We start from the raw sequence: 22,363 nt of genomic DNA, 5'->3' as shown, positions 1-22,363 counted from the left end.
AGAGAGGGGTGTACCTGGGAGCTAAATTCATAAAAATCAAGAACCTGATTACAATATTCTAGCCAGTATTCCTATTGAAATCTAAGCTTCATATTAACTTGAAATTAAAGTCACCAAAAATATGAACATAATATATCTTGGAAGCTTAATCAGGTTAATGCATATCTCTGGATTTAATATTGTTGGACAAGTGAGATTTGCCACTCAGGATAGGATGCTAGTCTTTCTTAGGTAACATACTCTAGAAGGGCCTGATGCTTTTCAGAAATAGTTCCTAGAAAAAATCCAGTCAAAAACATCTTATCACTCGGCATGCCAATGTGGGAAAAAACAACAGACACGTGTATACATGCTTTTTCAATTATAAAAGACAAATAAACAAACAGACTTAGTTGCCAGCTCGCTTTACAAGCTGAGAACAACAAGCTGAACCATCAAGCAAGAAGAAAAGATCTCTTATCTATTGAGATATTTACTGAATAAATTTACTTAATAAACAATCTCTTTGTTAGTTTTCCTAGTCTATCTCTTCTCCATGAGCCAAAGAGGGAACTGTAATTTAGTCCTTGACCTGCTAAAAACAGCAGCCAACTCTCCTTTGAATTGCTTATCTCAAGTATATAATGTAGTCCTACATAATTCCTAAAAAAGATGAGGGTCATACTAAAAATGCCTTTGATTATAGATTTGTTTCATCAAAGTTGACCTGGGACCAAACAACAAATACCTAGTCTCCATTTAGAAAAAAACTAAAGGCCAAAAATATGAAAGGTTCTTGCTCATAGACACATCAAAATATCTACAGTAAGATAGGAATTCATTGTTCAGAAACCAGTGATCCGATAATGCACTCACTGATACTTCCTCTACACACATTCTTAAAAATCATAAATTATTTATAACAATAATAACTATTGTCTTCATTAGTATATGAAATGTAAGAAACACAACACAATTATGGAAGGTGAAACCTAGTGCGTGTATCTATAAAGTTGATAATCATCTTATATGTAGTAGTATTTCCAGCAAAAGTACAGAAGCTACAAATATACAACACTGACTCATTTTGTTATCAGCAATTCTGTAGTAAATATGAACCTGACAAAAATCAGCAGCAAATTAGATGCTACGGTAAATATGTATAAAGTTTTTAAACAACTGTATACTTATACAATGACATAAACATTTTGAATAATTTTGGTCTGTCTCTTTCAAAAATAAAAAAAAAAAACAGTGCTTATCATGATTTTACAAGGTCAAAGGTTCAGAATACAAAAATTAAAGCTTTCATTCTATTTTTTAAACAGTTTTGCTTCTGAACAACAATACAGATGATACATTGTTTGACCTTCCAAAAAAAAAAAAAAAAAAAAAACACTGTACAAGTTCCACTTGTTATCCAAATATGTTTTCAACTATGCAAACTGTAAACATTCCTGAACTAATAAATTACTGTATTACTGACTGCTGTTTTTATATTTTGTGTAAAATTTTATATTTTGATTTTAAAGATAAACAGAATATGAAAATGACGAAAAATTACTAAAAAATAACTGATCATATTTCTTTCCCCAAAACATGCTACAAATTTTCAAGTATCACTTATTTGAAAAATTAAAAACAAAAATTCTACCCAACACTTGCAATCTCCCTATATCAAATCTCTTCAAATCAACTTCATGTAATGAAATTGTGTAGGTAGGGTAGGAGTCCACCCTCTAACAGACATTGCTTCATCAGCATTTCATCTTGATTACTTTATTGAAGCTAAAACATTCCACTCAATCAGATCTTCCCACATATAATTGCGTATGATTTCCTCTGTTGACAAACCTTTTAGGGTTCATAATACCTCCTTCCAGATTTTGCTTACCAACATTTATTTTGTGTATCTTCTATTACCAAATTCTGACAGTCAACAAATATGGTTTGTTTTCTTAACATGGATATAATCGCAAAAACAATATTTTTCATCCAACCATTAAGTCATAACTTATCTATCTCTTAATTCACATACCAGATTCAATGGGATATAAATTAATTAATTTTTTTTTTTCAGTATACAAAGTTCTACAGACTTTAGAGCATCATACAACTTGCCTTCTTCCACCTATCTTGTAGTCTCAATGCTACACTTACTATCCCTAAATTGAAACAGGATTAAAACAGAAAATAGTGATGAAAACTCAACCCATTTTCTAAGAATATAGCTTACTTTCTATAATGATATCATCACCAACATATTTATCATTTAACGTCCTCTTATTCATGCTTACATGGGGTGAATTGAGAGCATCATTGTATGTTTGCTTTCCATGCTTGCATGGGTTAGAAGAGTCTTCTCTAATATAGCATCACAACATTTGTTGTGATTCTCTGTCATCTCCTTTGTGAAGTTCAGCCACTTGAGATTAGCTTTCAAAACTTCTTCCAATGTTTTTCTTCCTCAATTTTCCTTTTCAACAGGTTCCTTCTAATTAAATCACTCAGCAGTTCTTTACTCAAATGACATCTGCTATATGTATTACATGCCAATTACCAGCACAAACATCTCTCTTACATTAATTCATGAGGCACCCAATTTTTCTCTTGGCTCATTTGTGCTCTGTTCTTCATGCAAAGTAATAGTACACCTCCAGCAAAACATGCTCACTTCATTTCTCTCCAAACTCTGTAAATCCTCTACAATCAGTAATAGTGTTTGGCTACTATGCAACATTGTGCTTCAAATCTGTTTCACTCACGGACAAAATCCTTGAACTGGTGACAGAAGTAATGGATACCTAAACTGTTTCCATCTTGTTTTCGTTCAAGCTATATGCTACCAGAGGATCCATTATGAATGATAACAAAAAGCATCAATTGCTTCTAAGGAGCCTGACAGATATTTAAAGGAATTTATTCCACAGGTGGCTCTCTGGAAGTTGTAGATAATCTCTGCTACCAAGGTAACCTAATTAGCAGTGGAGGAGGCAGTACATAAAGTGTAATTGCTCAAATAAGAATAGGATGGAGAAAGTTCAGGGCGTTTTTACTTGTTAGCAACCAAGTCTCTCTCTCTCTCCTCTTCAAATGAAGGGAAGATTGTGTGATGCTGCATGGTAGTAAGACATAGGCCTTGAATGCAGAGGACATGTGAAGGCTAGAGAAGAATGACCCTGGTATGCTCTTCTGGATGTGTAATGTTAGTGAGCATGTGTGACAGGATACTGGCGCATTGAGAGAGAAGTTGGGCATAAGAGGAATTATGTGGTATGAAAGAGGGGAGACTGCACTGGTTTCATCACATGATGCAGATAGATGAGGACAGTTGTATAAAGAAATGTCAATCACTTAAAGTGGAAGGAAGTTGTGGAAAAGAGAGGCCCAGGAAGACATGGGACAAAGTACAGAAGACCAACTCAAAATACTAAGCCTTACAAAGGAGATGACAGAGGACCAAGACATGTGGCACATTGCTATTCTCAAGACCTGCTCATCATAACAGAATTGATGGTGTCACGTAAAAAGCATCCACATAAAAAGTACCCAGAACACTTTGTAAAGTGGTTGGTATAAAGAAGGGCATCCAACTGTAGAAACCAAGCCAAAAGAGACTATGAAACTGGTGTGCCCTTGGCCTTGCCAGTTCCTCTCAAGCTGTCCTACCCATGCCAGCATGGGAAACAGATTAAGTTGATGGTGATGATGTGCTCTTACTGCTAATTGCTACTGTGAATCTGCCAATCTGCCTATGATTCCAGTATATCTCCTGTGCTCCTATAGTCTACACTGGGTATACTATATGGAATTCCTACCTACTACTTTTCTGCAAATTGAGTTCTGATGGTGGTAGAAACCAGGTTTCTTCCTTGTTACCAAGGACTTTTGTCATTAAAATTTACTTTGAGACCATTTGATTCTGGACTTTACATCCACATTTTTAATTTCTTCTCTAATTCTTTGAGTCAACTAGATCATCAACAGAGATAGGAGCTCCACCTAATACTAAATTCCTCACTAAACTCATTGCTAACTCCCATTTTATTGAAGATATTTTATTGAATGGCTTGCAAGCTCACATAAACCAATCATCTACACATGTGAACATCAGATTACAGAGTATGGTACCCTGTCAAAAATGGTACAAATAGTGACTTATACCTTCCTGCTTCCATAAACAAAAATAATCGATATACAGGAATAAATAAAATGGAGATGAAATCATCACTAAGTGCCTTTGAGATGCACCAAAAACTGTATTTTTGTGACACTCATTGATTTTTTTCCTTTTTATCAGATTCAAAATAAAAAAAAATATTGTAATGATAGTACAAATAAAGTGTTAAAATTGATAGCAAAAGTAGGGAAATTTAGGACAAATCTGTTTATAGTATCACAAATGTGTAGTAAAATTAATATTGCCATCATATAGAATTCTGTAACAAAATTTTCTTGAAAGCCCTTAACCCTTTAGTGTTCAGATTATTCAATCAAACATAATGCCTATTGATTCCCATTGATTTGAATTAATCATGCATTATCTCGTATCTTCAAGATCTTGATGGTGTAATTACTTAATGTAGAATAACATTGTAGGGTAAGTGTGAGAGCCCGGATCTGGTCAGTTTGAACGTAAAACAGATTAGCTATTTTGGCCGGATATGGCCAGTTTAAATACTAAAGGGTTAATAAATCTGCCTGCATTGAATGTTTCAAGTTCAGTTCTGTATATTTTTCCAACTAGACATTTCATAATCCAGCAAAAAGAAGCTTTACAATGCAATAGTACAGCATATAAACCTCGAGTTGAGATCTTCTAATAAATAATGCAACATGACAAAACAACATGGTGGAATAGGTAATGAACTAGTTATATGTATTGTCAGTCAAGTGTCACGCCCAATGGCTGGCAGGAAGTAGTATCACTATCAACTGCTACAAGGGCAAAGAAGATGATTTAGAAGAGAGGCAATTATAGAAGCATCAGATTGCTGGACTAGGTTATGTAACCTACTGAAGGACTAATTACAAGCAGCATTGATTAAGAAGAGAATTAACCTAGACAGGACACAGTCCAAGTTTGTGCTCAGAATTTCCACACTTTAAGCAAGACCTAAGAGTGAGAGATCTTAAAGCTAAGTTTTAGTTAACAACAAAGAAAACTTTGGGAAAGTGGGTGTGCTTGATATGTAGGAAAGAAGCTCTCATCCACTTCCTAGTGAAAATATGGAAGAAGCACTTAGCTAGAAGTAGGCCACTATACATGACTTTGTTGACCTGGAAGGCAGCCTTTGACAAGATTTTATGCTCTATAATCAGGTGGTTGGTAAGAAAATTAATGATAGGTGAATGGCTTGTGAGAACCATACATGACATGTCCAGAGCTGCTGTCAGCAAGGTGAGAGTTAACAAAGAACTTGGAGAAGAATTTAGCATGCAGAGGAATGTACATCAGAACTCAGTTCCCTTTTGTTCATTATGGTGCTCCTGGTCATAGAGTTTGCAAGAACTCCAGTATGCCTATAATCAAGTTCACATAGCTAAATTAGCCAAAAATTTACAGAGGAATTTCCACACTTAAAGAAAAACTTAAAAAATGAGAAGTCTTAAAGCAAACGAAACAACGACCAAAGTTTTAGTTAACAAGAAAGGAGATAGGATTCTACTACCATTGAAGAAAATGGGTGTGCTTGATATGAAAGAAGCCAGTAGGAATTCAATGTGGTGTACCCACTGTAATTAATAGAGACAAAGAGATTTAGTAGGACCACTGGCAGGTTTACAGTAAAGATAGACATCATATGTGGCAGATGTACAAAGTAGTTAGCAGTAACAGTACATATGAAATAAATTCCCTCAATTGTTGGGAAAGTTCCCAAGAAGCTGCTAATAGCTTTTATTCTCTAGGTGACCTAATTAGCAGTAGCTGTGGGTGTTCTAAATGTATAGTTTCTATGAACAGTATGGGAAAACTTCAGGGAGCAAAGGATTTCTTGACTGGCAGCAAAGGAGTTCTTGCTCAGATTGTATGATGCTTGTATACAAAGTACAATGATGTGTGAAGAGTTGGGCACCGAAGGCAGAGGATATGTAACGAGTGTTAAGAAACAAAGTGAGCATGCTATGTTGGATGTGTCATATTAATGTGTAGGATGACAACAAAGCACAAATGAACTGAGAGGTAAAAAGCACCATCCGATCGTGGCTGTTGCCAGCCTTACCTAGCCCCCGTGCCGGTGGCACATAAAAAGCACCCACTATACTCATGGAGTGGTTGGCGTTAGGAAGGGCATCCAGCTGTAGAAACTTTGCCAGATCAGACTGGGCCTGGTGCAGCCTTCTGGCTTCCCAGACCCCAGTTGAACCGTCCAACCCATGCTAGCATGGAAAGCGGACGCTAAATGATGATGATGATGAAGCGGAATCAGTTGTAGTGTGCAATAAAGAAAACTGTGCTAGTATGGGCATGTGATGCATATGGAGGCAGTGAGTTATAAAAATAAGTACTCAGCACTCCAAATGGATGGAATCTGTGGACGAGGAAGATCAAGGTAAATACAAAATAGTGAAAACTGATCTCAGGATAGTGAACCCCACAAGGAAAATAACAAGGGGTCACAAGTTGCAGTGATGTCTTGTGCTAGAGAGGCTGTGCCCGACCAATTCAAGTATGAAAGAGATGTAAAATGCTAATGGTAGTAATGGAAAATGGGACGTATAATATTTACATTTGGATCCCTTCTGATACATTAAAATTTCAAAAACCACTCCCCAACCACTGTGTTACTTTCTTACTGATCACTCACCCCACATCCAAACAATGGCTCCCTGCTGTCACTACCTCACCCAACACAACCTTGTAACAAGAAATGCCAATGCAGTTGACATATACACATTGAATCCCTTCTTACCATCATCCTTCTTTAGTACTAACCCTATCTCTCTCTTTGATAACTTAACCAACAAAGGTCATAACTGTCTGTCTCTCTCTCTCTCCCCACCCCATCCTTTAATCTCTTCTCTATCACCATCTCACTCTAGTTCTCTTCCCATATAGTCTTGTGGAATAGAAAGAAATGAATGTACACAGACAATACTGAATAAAGAAGACTCTTTAGTCTTTTGAGAAACAAGACAACCTTCCAGTGCTGGTGAACAAATGAACAGAGACAATGCAACAGAAAAGGGCATCTTGAAGACAAACTCTAATGCTAGTGCTACTCAAACTATGTGAAGTAATTAGTGAATGTCAGAGATAACATAGGGTAGAGGGAACTTTTCAGTCTTTCTGGCGACAAGACAATCTCTCTGGCATTGGCACCATAATACAAAGCACCCAGTGCACTCTGTAAAATGATTGGCAATAAGTTGGGGGTGGAGTCATCCAGCCATAGAAACCATGCCAAAAATGGAACATACAAGCAAAACATGACCCCTACCTGCCTAAGTAAGAATTGGCTTGAATTGTGAAGACCTGTCTAACCCAAGTCAATACAGAAAAATGAAAGGGTGGTGATGATGATCCATTACTCTAACCCACAAAATTTTCTGAGACAGTGAACAACAAAAGAAAAACTATAAAACTGTTTATTTACTGTTAGCAAGATTATACAAAACAAACTATTTTTGTTCTAACAATGAAAACCATTGTTTATTACAAATACTAATTACACAAGTAAAATAATAGCTTCTGTAGAAATATTAAAATAAAAGACTCAAGAAAAAAAAAAATCCAACAAAAAGACAACACAGAGTAAAAAAGTGAGAAAATGAGAAGCATTTAGTGAAAGAAACGGAGGAAATTAAAGGCTAATGTTAGAAAAGAAGCAATGCAATTAGTAAAATGAAGAAAACAAATCTTCATAAAAACAAATAGTGTAAAATAAAAAGTGAAAAAAGAAAACGCTTGCAATATCAAAGAGATTAAAGCAACATTAACTGTTCAGACAAGCAGCACTTCTATATACATAATGGTTAGTTTCTAAGAACATCATTCTATTTCTTTTGATACATTGCAAATTTGGAAATCCTCTATTAAGCAGTAAATAAGCTTCAGAATTATTAGAATATTTTTATAAAACCCAATTTAAATAAAATGGTGAATTAATTGATAAAACTACGATAAGAGATTTAGAACAAAATTTTGTGCGATATTTGATATCCCTTTTTCCATACTTGCATGAGTTGAATGGATCAACAAGAACTGACAAGCCAAAGGGCTGTGCCAAGCTGTAATGTCTGGTTTAGCACGGTTCCTACAGCTGGATGCCCTTCCCAATGTCCAGAGTGTACTGGGTACTTTTTTTTATGGCACTAGAACTAGTGAGGTCAAGTACTCTTCAATTGAGTGTGGTATAGTATTGAAAGAGGTAAAAGTTTGATAGGGGGACAGGAACAGACATCTTGCTGAAGAGGAAAATGCAAATATAATAAAGTAGAACAGAAATTGTCATTGATAGGTTTTTGTGAGCATAAAAGTGTCTTAAATATACAGATATTCACTTTATCTTTACAGACAAGTCACATTGGAATGGGTTAATAACATTAAAATGATGGGAGGGCAAACACTAACCTTGTGTAATTCTATAGAACCAACCCACAATTTCCTTTCTTCAACATCTTTGGCACGAAGATACCATACATTATCATTGACGCTGACGTCAAACCGACATTCATCAAATGGATGTGGCTGAAAAGATAAAAATAAATTACATGAAAAACTGTTTTAGCTTTTTGCCATCTTACATTTAATAATTTCATACGACAAAATTAGGGTCAGAAGGATAAAAAGTTTGACTAATAGCTTAAAAATTATCACATGCATTTAGTGATTGCATTAAGAATTTCAGTAAATATGGTTTATTTTTTTTTAATAATCCCTTCATTTTAGAGTTGTTTCTCAACAAAATGACATAATTATCAACAAACTTTTTGCATTCAGTACCATGTGTAAATAAGTTTTTGAGTAGAATTGTCAATAAGATTTGTAAATATTACCTGTAAACAAGTATTTTGTCAACAATGAATTTTCACAGCTGAGATTTGCATTTTTTTTTTTTGACAGCAGTGGGTCACTTGTCAGTATTGTTTGCAAACATAAAATATATAATAGTTTGTTTGTATGTACATATGCATGCATAAGTATATAATTAGGTAGAACTTACTGAATGAAACAAAGGAAAATCAAATAAAAGAATAATTTGTATCTGTACAAGTTTCATCTTTCAAAAAGTTTGCTTAAAGTTTTTTTAATAAAATGCAAAAAAGAAAATAATACAGGGGTGAAAAAGCTAGTATGTTTCCATGCTATATAGCCAAACTATAACTACCACAGATACAGAGGATCAATTCTCTCCTAAGAATTATTTAATATTGATTTAGTATATTTGCTGAATTTAAAATTTACTCCACTTAATACATCTGTTACCTGCATGTTTCCAAAACTTTTCAGAACTATCTAACCCATACTAGCATAAATGAATAACTGTAAAAGTGATACATGTGTAGGCTTTAAAGAATAAAGAACTTGAACAATGCATCATATAAATAATGCAATAATTGAAACTCTCCACTACATCACCACCATCCTTTAAGGTTTGTATCCCAAGAAAGCATGGACTGGATAGTCTGACAAGCCACAGAACTGCATCAGGCCCAAATGTCAGCTTTGGTATTTTCTATGGCTGGATATATTTCCTAACGCTACCTACTTTACCATATAATGGGTGCCTTTTTCATAGTACTAGCACTAGTGGAGTTGCCAAGAAGAAACTCCTTGGACTGAGTGGTAATATATTTGAGAGGGTTAGGTAGCTTTATATTAAGTCTTGGAGGCTAAAGAAATAGAGAAACAAGCAGAAGTGTCTTACTATAAAAGAAAGACTCAGAACAGAGGATAAAATGACTAGTGATATTTGTTCTGGTTCACTGCTCTCTGAGTTCAAACCCTACTGATGCCATCTTTGCCCTTCATTCATTCTGGCCAATAAAATAGGGTCATGGCTTAGCAGGGTTGTTAGAGCAACAGATGAGATGCCTTGTGGTATTTTGCTCAAGTTTTTTGCCTTAGGAGTTCTTGAATGATAGATTTAATCTGTTGCATCCACCTGGTTTTTGAGTACCTTTAGAAGAGCATACTCTGTTTTGAACACTCAGGTCCTCAGTTTGAGGACAATTTCCTCCTTTCTCTCAGTTTTGGAGGCCTGAAAAATAAGGGGCTATGGGCCCTTCCCTCCAAACTAGATGGTTAAAAACTCCTGACACAACAAGACTGTGTAAGGAACAGTATAACAATTACTATTACATAATAAACATGTAGCATAACGTCAGCCTTTCTTTTGGTAATAAATTTTTATTCCTATACACACTGCCTATGGCATACATACAACCACTTTTACAACTAATGTACGATTTCATACTCCTATTAGAAGCCCAGCAGATGATAGCCAATTAATTCCTAATAGTTGTTCCTTATTCTAATATTATTTTACTATGCTACTCTACATCAGATAAATCTACAAAGGGCATCATGTAATATCCTACAGAGATTCAGTGAAGTCAGATCTAATGTATATTCATCAGTTTCTTTGTGACAAAAAAAAGGGCAAGGGAAAATTTCTGCAAAAAACTACTCTGTGTGTGTATGTGTGAGGGAGAGATAGGAGAGTAGAGAGTAGAAAAAGAGAGAGTAGAGGGGGAGAGAGAAGGGAGAGAGAGAGTGTGTGTAGAGAGAGATATGCTGTTAATTCAAATAAGTACTTTGGGTATATTAACAAAAGGAATGGAAAGGAATGAATAAAAGTTTATGACTTCAGACTATAAAAATATATATGGCAAGAGAAATTCCAATAAGCTTACATCAAAAGCTGGCATCCACATGTGGGAAATAGAAAAAAAAGATTCTACATAGGTTCTAGACATTAATGATGAAAATAAATTACAAATATTAATAGACGAAGTGCCACAGTGGTCAAGGTTCAGAATTCTTGGCAATGAAGGAAAGAGTCACAAAACCTATTTGAAGAACAAAAGAACGTCTTTATATACTTGTGGAAATGATTAATTTACAGCTGACTGCTCGTTTCAGAGCTGAAATATGTATTACGTACATACATCTTGCATTTTTTTTCTTTTTTTTTCATTAGTTTGGTAGTTTGTGGAAGAAGGGTAGTACCTTTAGCCTCTTCAAGCTTTTCTAATATCAGAAATATGAATAACTAGATTAACTTAATGTAATTACATTAATTTTAAATTTTAGTTGGACGAGATTTGAATTTCAGGTTCCGAAAAATAAGAAGTTTAGCAGTCAATAATACATTTACTACTAACACCATCACTAGCAGTAATGATTTCTGATATTGGCACAAAGCCACATATTTGTAGAAGAGATATTAGTTAATTGAATCAAGTCCAGTACATAACTGGTGTGTTGAGTAAAAGTTAAAGTTTATGACAATGGAATTTGAACTCTGAATATAAACACTGTAAACCATTTAATCTAGCCCTTAGTTTACTGTTTCTCTCTATTCACTAACCTGCTCACAATATCAATAGCATTTGGTGAGAAAATGTTTTCTTTTCACCATCAATATTAGATTGTCACAGGATCATACATTATTTCCCTCAAGTTCTCATTTCTTATTCCTATATTCATACAACAGGGATTCTTTCCACACTCAATTAAAATGAAAAACATGTACCCGAAATATTGTACTATGTGGAGAATTCATCAAGAGATAAATATTAAAATATTGTGCCACCAAATGCAAACAAAAATGAACACTTTTTATAAATCAATATTGTAAACAAGTAGAAATATACCTTATCTCAAATAGGACAATATAGAGATAAGAAATATATGAATATTTTTCTTCACTAATCGTAATATTTGCAAAAAGGAAAAATACAAGCATAAAGATGGAAACTGAAACAAGAAAGAGTAGGGTCTGGCTCCTATTTTTAACCAACTGGGCCTGAAAATTAACCTAAAGGATAGTACTACAAAGCAGAAGCAATAGCTTCACTTTTGATATAAAGAATAAAAAATATATATAACAAAGCTGCAATGATGGAATATGTATGCTGTTCCCAGCAACATAGCTATATACTTGCAAGAGATAGCATAGCCCGATGACGGAAGCATTGGCCAACCAATCACATGCAGCCTGAAATTTAAAGAAATGAAATATTCTTATATTTACTTAGCCATGTCTAAAACAGAAATGTATCCAAAGAAATTTTAAAATGTCTTTTTAAGATACAGAGCATGGACAACAGCGGTCCTCCTAGTAATCTCTGACTGTAAGAAAATTACAATCTGAATCAAAATATAAAGCACTGCAGCAGTCTATTCCTCATCTCAGGAATTACATTTTCCAAGCACCAAAATCTTTAGTGGCTGTCATAATTTTAATGTCTACTTTTTCCAAACTGCCATGGATTGGATGTGTTCTGATCACAGTGGACAAAATAAAAGTAACTATTACAAATTAACTTTTATTAATTTTTCAGCAACACAATATAAACATAAAATATAAAGGTGCAGACATAGTGATATTATAGCCAATATCTAAGGCTTAGCAATAATTTGGAATAATGAAAGAAAACTATTAACCTTCAAGATAACAAAAACACACAATTATTGAAACTACAATCTCATAACCTATTTGTCAACATTCTATGTGGGAGTTATAGTAAGCCTTATAAATTTAAATCCTCACCAAGAAAACAACTGTGCAAAAGAGAAGACAGAAAATTGGAGAAAAGATAGTTACAGATCAGCAAAACCATTAATAAAGCTGCAAAAAGGAAAAAAAAATATAAGCATGGCATGTGTTGGTTACCATATTTGAATGTCTCCCTCTCATAGATTTTAGAAACATCAGATGTAGGCAAAATAGCACCATTAAGCAGGTATATGAAATATATCAAAGCAAATGGCAAGTAAATATGCACATTTAAATGATATGACCAGAAAAATATAAAAACTTATCAAAAGAGGAACATTTCAGAGGAAAAGATTTTTTTTTCACTTTTAACTAATATATTTCATGGGTATGATGAGCACAAGTGCTGTGGAATGGAAATTAAGTTTCTCTTAAGTATTGATAACTGCAAGATGTATGACATCCTTTTTGCATCAATATGCAAAGCTCCTTGACCCTTATGACTGAGGAAAACTCATAGTGTCCAATCATGTCTTCAAGAAACAACAATAAGAAAATTAAACCATGGACAAACAAATACACAACTAATTAATCCACTATTGTTTCTGCATATATCAAAACTATATTAATTAAATTTAATAACCAATGAGAATAACAGTAATTAATCCAGGAAAATTTAAAACTTGGAATTACTGTAATAATATTTTTTAATTACTCTTTAGCTGATAATATCTGCTCAACCCAGCACCTCAAAAACAAATTCAAATACTTTTACTGTTATTTCCTTTGATACATATTTTTATTTCTTCAATTTCCTTTCTTTCTTGTTCTTCATATTCCTAACGATGTTTGATTTCAATAAAATTACTGTTACTTAAATCTTTGAAATGTGAAGCCAATAATCCACAAGCATTTCCTGAATCAACACCCTTGAAGCTTAGAGTCTCTTCCAATGTTTCTAGTTCCATCAATGATTTTGTTTACTGAATTTTTTAAGCAACTAAAATCATTTGCACACTTGAACAAAAGATTCTGCAAAAGTGCCGTCATATGTTTAGCTGTCACATCTTCCCTTGGCTCATTATTTTCAATTGCTTTTCAAATACTCTCTCTTTTACTCTTTTACTTGTTTCAGTCATTTGACTGCGGCCATGCTGGAGCACCGCCTTTAGTCAAGCAAATCGACCCCGGGACTTATTCTTTGTAAGCCCAGTACTTATTCTATCGGTCTCTTTTGCCGAACCGCTAAGTGACAGGGACGTAAACACACTAGCATCGGTTGTCAAGCAATGCTAGGGAGACAAACACAGACACACAAACACATACACGCACATACATATATACATATATACGACAGGCTTCTTTCAGTTTCTGTGTACCAAATCCACTCACAAGGCATTGGTCGGCCCGGGGCTATAGCAGAAGACACTTGCTCAAGATGCCACGCAGTGGGACTGAACCTGGAACCATGTGGTTGGTTAGCAAGCTACTTACCACACAGCCACTCCTAAAATGTTAATTTTTTTCCAAAAATTCCAGACTATTAATAACATCTCTAGTTATAACATTAATTGGCAATGACCTTGAATGGAGCTATTGTTTCCTAGTTTATGGGCTGTAACAATCATGTCATATTCAACTAGCAAAAAAAAAGAAGAAAAACAGCCTATGCATTACTACAAAAATCATTAATCAAGGTGACCAAGAACATTATCAAGAATCAAAATATCTTTGAAAGTTAAATCATTTTTCTTGCAATGACTTTCAACTTCTGGACAAAAAGGCAATGTGAACCAATCTTTCAAACAAGACTTAATAACTCAGGCATTTTCATTTCATCACCAAATGAGAAAGAGAATGTTCGTTGCATACTTTTAAAGCCCTAGGATTCACTGTTTGCAAATAAGACCAGCTTCAATTGAAGGTCCCTCTCATCTTTTGATGTTTTGTAACTTGACAGAGATGCTTTATTGTTTTGTTAAAAAGTTCTTGATAGCATAGCACTAATTTGCTTCTGATTACAATCTTGCAACAAAGTATTAATAGATGCTCCATTTCAACCATTATTAGAATTTGATTCCATGTCCAACCCATGCTAGCATGGAACATGGAAGTTAAATGATGATGGTGATATATATTGCATACTTAGAAACTAAATTAGATTGATCCCAATACTCATTCACATTGTCATGCTCTTTATTCTTTGTTTTGTTTTGGCTGTGATCAAGCCTAGAATAACTTAGCTTCTTGTTTTATTATTTTCTAAAGTGGTGTCACTTTCACTTCTAGATATGGTTATGTGAGGGTTGATAATATTTTTGATTTCATAAAGGAGTCATTCTATAATATGGTAACTTGGAAACAAATTGTATACCACCTCAGTGTCCATAAGTGATAGGCAAGAGATAGAAGCTTAGTAGCAAAGGTGGGATGGCTCAGTTATTCACTTGCAACCATTTGTGCAACATTTTCAAAATGTGGCAATTAATTTATATGGTGTAAATTAAGGGAAAGTTATGATAAATTTAACAGTAACAAAATCACATCATCAAAACTGCAGTAAGCAAGGATTTACTTAAGACCCAATGAACTAGACAAAATATGATGGACTCTATTGTCAAAGACAACATAGGAGAGGTCAGCTTTTGCTGAACGACCCACACAAATGATATGTTTATAGTGATCAAATATTTGTGTCACACATTAGCTCACGCTCTCCATCAAACCACGTTATCTGAACAGGTGCAGTGTACCATGCATCAGGTGTTAAAGTGATTGCAAAGCAGCACGAGATGAAGTGTTTTGCTCCAGAACACAACGCACCACCTGGTCTATGAATTGAAACCATGCTCTCATGATCGTGAATGCAACACCCTAACCACCAGGCCATAACACTCATCTATTTAATAAAAGGTTACAAAAGATTATACAGGCATCAAAAATGGTTTCAATGCTTTAAATGCCCAGGTAATAACTAGCTATAATATACATAACTAAATATTTAAGATGTGCCACATATTATTTTCCACAAATATAGACAGTAAGAGGCTTCTGCAATCATAAAATTATTATAGAATGACTCCTTTATGACTAAAAATATCTAATAGATAACAGAAACAGGCTAATAAAAGAAAAGTGTAGAAAATATAAAACAAGAAACTGTTTTGCAACTTCCAAAGAGGCCAATAGACATAGAGATAGACACTGAAATGGAAGATAACTTTGAAGAAAAGAATCAATGACAAAAAGTATAAAATCATTTAAAGCAAAACAGATAACAATTACAAATTCTATGTCAAATGAATGACAAAAATATCCTTGTACAGCAAGACTGAGCAAAATGAAAATAAACCAGGGAACACTGTATTCGGCTCAGCAGGAGAGAAAGTGAGAGAAAATTGTAGAAAAGAACATGGAAGAAAGAGAGGTGTGGAAAGAGAAAAAGGCAGAGGATGGCAAGGAAGAGATAGGAACTGAGAAAAGAGGAAAAGACAGAGCGGGAGAATAAAACAGAGATGGGAGAGAAAGTGCGTATGAAGTGGCAGCTTTTACACCACTTCATTTACAAATTAATGAGACTTAATACCTCAGAGGAGGGTAGAAAATAATCAAGGACAAATGCCAGACAAACAAATAATATCACACAGATTTCACGTGGTAAATACAACAGAAAAGGAAAACGTTGAGCAAGCAGTTTATAGTAGACAGCCTTGACTACTATGGCACCCATGGAATGTAATAGATGATGATGAGATATCAACTAGAGTATGCAAACATACTTGTATAAGTAGCAGTATCTCCAGAGAATGGTATATAAAGAAACATTCTAAGTATGCCTAACATAATGCCTGCATATTGAAACAAACAAGAACAACAACAACAACAATGATAATTATAAATAATAATGATGTCAGAGATGTAAGCAACGGGGTTAACCTAACTGCCAAATTTCATATTTCTCACCTTGAAAGATAAATCAAGATCAAATTGAAAATGTATGTGTATGCATGCGTGTGTAAGTGTATGCATGCGTGTGTAAGTGTATGTTAGAACAATTAGAAGAGCCATTAGAAATGGTTATTAAAATCAAAACAAGATAGGACAGAAATAAACATCCTTAAAATGACAAAATGCACACACACACACACACACACACACACATGTAATGCATTAGATAGCATTATCGCAAGTTTATCAACATCAGATAGATGTCATTGAAATTTACACTGAAATCGTACACTATTCTTAGAGTTTGTTTATATTAATGAACTTGGAAATTAAATATAAACAAGTGCGCAGGAGTGGCTGTGTGGTAAGTAGCTTGCTAACCAACCACATGGTTCTGGGTTCAGTCCCACTGCGTGGCATCTTGGGCAAGTGTCTTCTGCTATAGCCCCAGGCCGACCAATGCCTTTGTGAGTGGATTTGGTAGACGGAAACTGAAAGAAGCCTGTCGTATATATGTATATATATATATATATGTGTGTGTGTGTGTGTTTGTGTGTCTGTGATTGTTCCCCTAGCATAGCTTGACAACCGATGCTGGTGTGTTTACATCCCCGTCACTTAGCGGTTCGGCAAAAGAGACCGATAGAATAAGTACTGGGTTTACAAAGAATAAGTCCCGGGGTCGATTTGCTCGACTAAAAGGCGGTGCTCCAACATGGCCGCAGTCAAATGACTGAAACAAGTAAAAGAGTAAAAGTGTAAAGAGTAAGTGCACACACATTGTAACAGCATTACAAAATAACTATAAAAAGTTACAAATGTCCTCTTTTTTTTATTTGATATAAAAATTAAAATTTAAAAAACACAAGGGTATCATCATCATCATCATCATTTAACGTCCGCTTTCCATGCTAGCATGGGTTGGACGGTTCAACTGGGGTCTGGGAAGCCAGAAGGCTGCACCAGGCCCAGTCTGATCTGGCAGTGTTTCTACAGCTGGATGCCCTTCCTAACGCCAATCACTCTGTGAGTGTAGTGGGTGCTTTTTACGTGCCACCGGCACAGGTGCCAGACGAGGCTGGCAAACGGCCACGATCGGATGGTGCTTTTTTACGTGCCACCTGCACGGAGGCCAGTTGGGGTGGCGCTGGCAACGGCCACGCTCGGATGGTTCTCTTTTGTACCACCGCTTCTGCTTAGCATTTACATTGTATTTGCTCATACTAAGTGGAGGTTTTTTTTTTTTTTTCAAAGTGGAAATCAACCATAAAACTCTGAATTGGCTTAGAAAGAAATAGGAGGAAGAATAGGGATAGGATATAAAAAATTAGAGTTAAACAACAATGGCTTATGTCCTAATCATTTACTTGCTTCACACCATTGGACTGTAACCCCATGTTAGGCACTGCTTTGAAGGGCTTTAAGTTGAATGAATCAAGCCCAAAGCCTGGTGCATATTCTAACAGTCTCTTTTGTTGAATTGTTAATAGGGACGTAAACAAACCAAAACTGGTTGTCAAATGGTATGGAGGATAAACAGAAACAAATATGTGTTTGTGTGTGTATATATATCATCATCATCATCAAATGTCCGTTGTTCATGCTGGCATGGGTTGGATGGTTTGACCAGAGCTGGCAAGCTGGAAGGCTGCAACAGACACCAGTTTGATTTGGCATGGTTTCCACGGTTTGATGCCTTTCTTAATACCAACCACTCCGAGAGTGTAATGGCTGCTTTTACATGCCACCATCACAAGTGCCATTTGTGTGACACCAGTATCTGCCATGACTGTAATTTTACTTGGCCTGATGGGTCTTCTTCTCAAGCATGACAAAATGCCAAAGGTCTCAGTCATTACTTCCACGAGGCCCAGTGCTAAAGGGCAAACTTGCCTCTGTGAATCCCACCGCTCGAGGGCGAACTCGCCTCAACAAGGCCCACTAATCGAGGGCAAACTTGCCTCCACGAGGCCCATTGCTCGAGGGCAAACTTGCCTCCGCGAGGCTCACTGCTCAAAGGTGAACTTACCTCCGCAAGGACCAGTGCTCAAGGGCGAACTTGCCTCCATGAGGACCAGCACTCACAGGACAACGAGCCTCCATGAGGCCCAATGCTCGAGGGGGAAACGTGCCTCCATGAGGCCCAACACTCGTGGAGCAACGTATCTCCATGAGGCTCAACACTTAAAAGGGTACTTGTGTCTTCGAGGCCCAATGCTTGAAAGGGTACTTGCCTCCACGAGGACCAATGCTTGAAAAGTAACTCACTTCCACTTGAAAGGGACTCAGCCACTTTGCCTCTGTGAGCAGGCCCAATGCTCAAAAGGTGCTCTTTACGTGCCACCGGCATGGGTGCTAGTTATATGTTACCAGCATCAGTCACAACTATGATTTCACTTGGCTTGACACAGCTTGTCATGCACAGCCTATTGCCAAAGGTCCTGGTTGCTAGTCACTGCCTCTGTAAGGCTCAAAGATTGAAAACCATGCTTCACCACCTCGTCTCATATCTTAGTTCCTGAAATTACCTATATTATATTTTGATTGAAAGTTTACCGTGACAAAGAAAACAATAATAGCTTCTATATGTAGGTAAACATTTGTCTTTTGTTTGTGTTTCAACACCAACCTAATGTATCAACAAATAAAAAAAAATGACAAATCCCTTAAAATTCCTGATTATTTTAAAAGTTAATTGAAATATACAAATCCATAGCCAAGGAAATTTAAATACCTTTTCATAATGATACTTCAAACATTTTTATCATCAATAGCCTATTTAATTTTCTTCTTTCTAAAGCAATACCATAGACTTTAAACATTGAGCTTATTTACTTCAGTTGAATTGCTAACTAGTCACAGGGAAAAGTTAACATAATCAGATAACTCAATTAACAGTAAGTCAATATATAATTTGATACAAAGTAAACAGTATTTTGGTTCTTCTGGATTTTCTCATATTTTATGCACTTGTAGAGCACTGGGAGTTTTTATTACATTGGCATAGGATCGGTTGATTAATGTTTCCCAAAACAGGTTTTCCCAAACTAACATTGCTTAATTTTATTCAGAGAAACCCAGAGCAATATATAAGTTTTCTAAACATGTAATTCCCATGATATGATTATAAAAGTAAATCAAACAGATCTAACCCATTGGTAAGATAATGGTAATACATTTAATACATAAAACATTAAAAGACTAACTAGGAGAATTCAATGAGAAAACAAAGATAGTTACTAATGTTTGAGTAAGTATGAGACAACTCTGGGCACATTTTTGTCTTATTTTGAGCTCATCACTGAAACCTAGCTTTCACTAGACTTGCTGAAGTATTCTCTGTAAAGTTGTCAAAGTGACCGATGCCATATCAAAATGACAATGAAACTAATACTACAAACTTCTTAGAGTCATCTTGAGAATGTTGTCAAACTAAGCAACTTTCTTATTTAGAAACACAAATGTTTAAATAAAATTCTGGAAACGCTGTTCTTTCTAAAACCAAATATTCAATAATGAAGTAAATATAGGGATTCTTTTAAAAGTAAATTGATGAAGAAAACCAGTGTTGAAGTAGCTGATTTGCAGGTCAACACTTTATTGCTCAACTTCAACAATTATTTACATAGCTGAAGAGGAAACTATTTTGTGTGAAACTCAAAAGATATTTTATAAATGTTGATATTTGAGAGGATAAGATTACTGAAAGAACAAATCTGAAGAAAATGGTTGATTTTAAAAGTCAATACTTAGTCATATAATTCACAAAACCTAGCTAAACAACCAAACTCTTTAGCTATATTAGGTAACAACTCAAAGTACAACGACACAGCAATACAAAAATATCAGCAAGAGAAGGATATACTTTCTAACAACCATAGTTCAGTGATTTCTAAGTGTATTCAGCCAACCAAGAAGATTAAGTCATGCAACACTGGAAAATAATAACAAAAAATTTCAAAAGAATAAGAATAAACCTCATGTACTCTTACATTTGCTTACATTCATAAACTTCTTTCAAGCAACTCGAATGCCCATCCCAGGATATAGGAGAGTAGAACCCATTTTTGGAATCACTTACTCTGGCTAATAGTAACACAATGATACACCTTAATAATTAGAACAGAGACACAGTTACTGCTTAATCAAATACATACTACTAAAAAAAGAACAAAATTTGAAGTTATGACACAACTGAAATAGGTCAATCTAATAAATTATTCTCTCTCTCTCTCTGATCTATGAACCTCAACATAAAAGAAAAAGAGAGACTATATCTGCAACAATTGAAATCAATAAACATCTTCAACATGTTTTGGCATGTACGTATGAGTATGTATATATATATATATATATATATATATAACAGATATAATACTAGCACTTCAAGCTATTCGCACCTGTACTTTCTCTAAATCAAAACTTAAACTGTTAGCTATGTCAACTTATTAAATTTACTTTCTTTTTACACATCTATGTCCCTAAAAAAGAAGCAAAGAACGAGTGCCTATTTCTCAATTTCAATTCTTTGATTTAAATGGATTTACAAACTTCCTACTCCTTTACATTATAACAACACCGATTTCTCATTCTACCTCCCAATTCTATATATTTGTAAGGTTCTATTTCTATACATTTCTATCCCATCAGAGCAGTACAAATAGCATAAGGCTACCCACCAGATAGGCTACCCACTAACAATCCAGCTAGTCTACCATCCAAGATTGGTGCTTTATCAATCTCAGGAGATGAAAGACAAAACTGACCTTGCTGAGATTTGAACTCAGAACACAAGGTGACAGAATAAATATCACAAGGCATTTTGCTCAATATTCTAACAACACTGCCAGTTTTTTGCTTTAAATTATATTAGACATTGTAAGTTGGGCATTAAGATAATAAGCCTATCCTATGAGTGCTATGTGGGGAAATACTTTATACGAATTATCTCTGAAGACAAAATAGTTCAGCTTAAATAGCAGAAACAAACAAGTGTTCTGCAGCCTAATCATTGGTAATATAGTCACTCAGCAAAAAACAGACATTGAGTCAGAGTCTTGTGAAAGGGATTGTTCTTCTTTTACTAAATCAAAGAGCAGTTATAATGTCTAGCAAGTATCACATGTTATCATTTAGAATTGAAATATTAAGTTTAGTATATTTTAGATCAGACCACAGATCTGTAACTACCACGTTTTGTGGCATATATTCTCAAATAAAAGGGAAAGGGTCTGAGAGGAAAGCAATATAAAATGAAATCACATGCAGAAATTGACTAAATCTGTAAACCATTCTTTTCAGTATCCAGTAAATCTATCATTTTAAATTAATCATGGGTAATTACATCACGATAAATTACACCGTCTGTAATTTCATTGCAAGGTAATTATGTCACATGCCAATACATTGTGAGTAAATTCAACATCATGCCAAATAAACTGTTGGTAAATTCATAGTCATGATTGTTATTACCAGAGTAAATACATTGCTAAACATTATTTGCAATTTTATTTACAAAATAAATACTCTGCATTCCATTAATAAGGATGAAGTTCAGCATTATATATATATAGGTAGGTAGGGAGGTATGTATATCATCATCATCATTTAACATCTGTTTTCCATGATGGTATGAGCTGGATAGTTTGACAGGATCTGGCAAGTCAGAAGACTGCACTAAGCTCTCTACTGCCGGTATTGGCATGGTTTCTATGACTGGATACCCTTCCTCACACCAACCGCTTTACAGAGTGTGCCGGGTGCTTTTT

General features: G+C 35.0%; 1 protein-coding gene across 6 annotated transcripts in view; it reads right to left on the bottom strand.

The window, feature by feature from the left end:
• LOC115223308 (ceramide transfer protein) overlaps positions 1 to 22,363 on the bottom strand; it is a 111,387-nt gene that overhangs the window by 57,582 nt on the left and 31,442 nt on the right. For all 6 annotated transcript variants that reach the window (XM_029793822.2, XM_029793847.2, XM_029793838.2 and 3 more), the window contains exon 2: positions 8,555 to 8,671. In XM_029793822.2, coding sequence (XP_029649682.1) covers positions 8,555 to 8,671 — 117 coding nt within the window. The remainder of the gene's footprint in view (positions 1 to 8,554; positions 8,672 to 22,363) is intronic.

This window comes from Octopus sinensis, linkage group LG2 (genome assembly GCF_006345805.1).
Source record: "Octopus sinensis linkage group LG2, ASM634580v1, whole genome shotgun sequence".
In the NCBI taxonomy this organism is placed as follows: Eukaryota; Metazoa; Mollusca; class Cephalopoda; order Octopoda; family Octopodidae; genus Octopus; species Octopus sinensis.
This window is presented reverse-complemented; position numbering and strand designations above follow the sequence as displayed.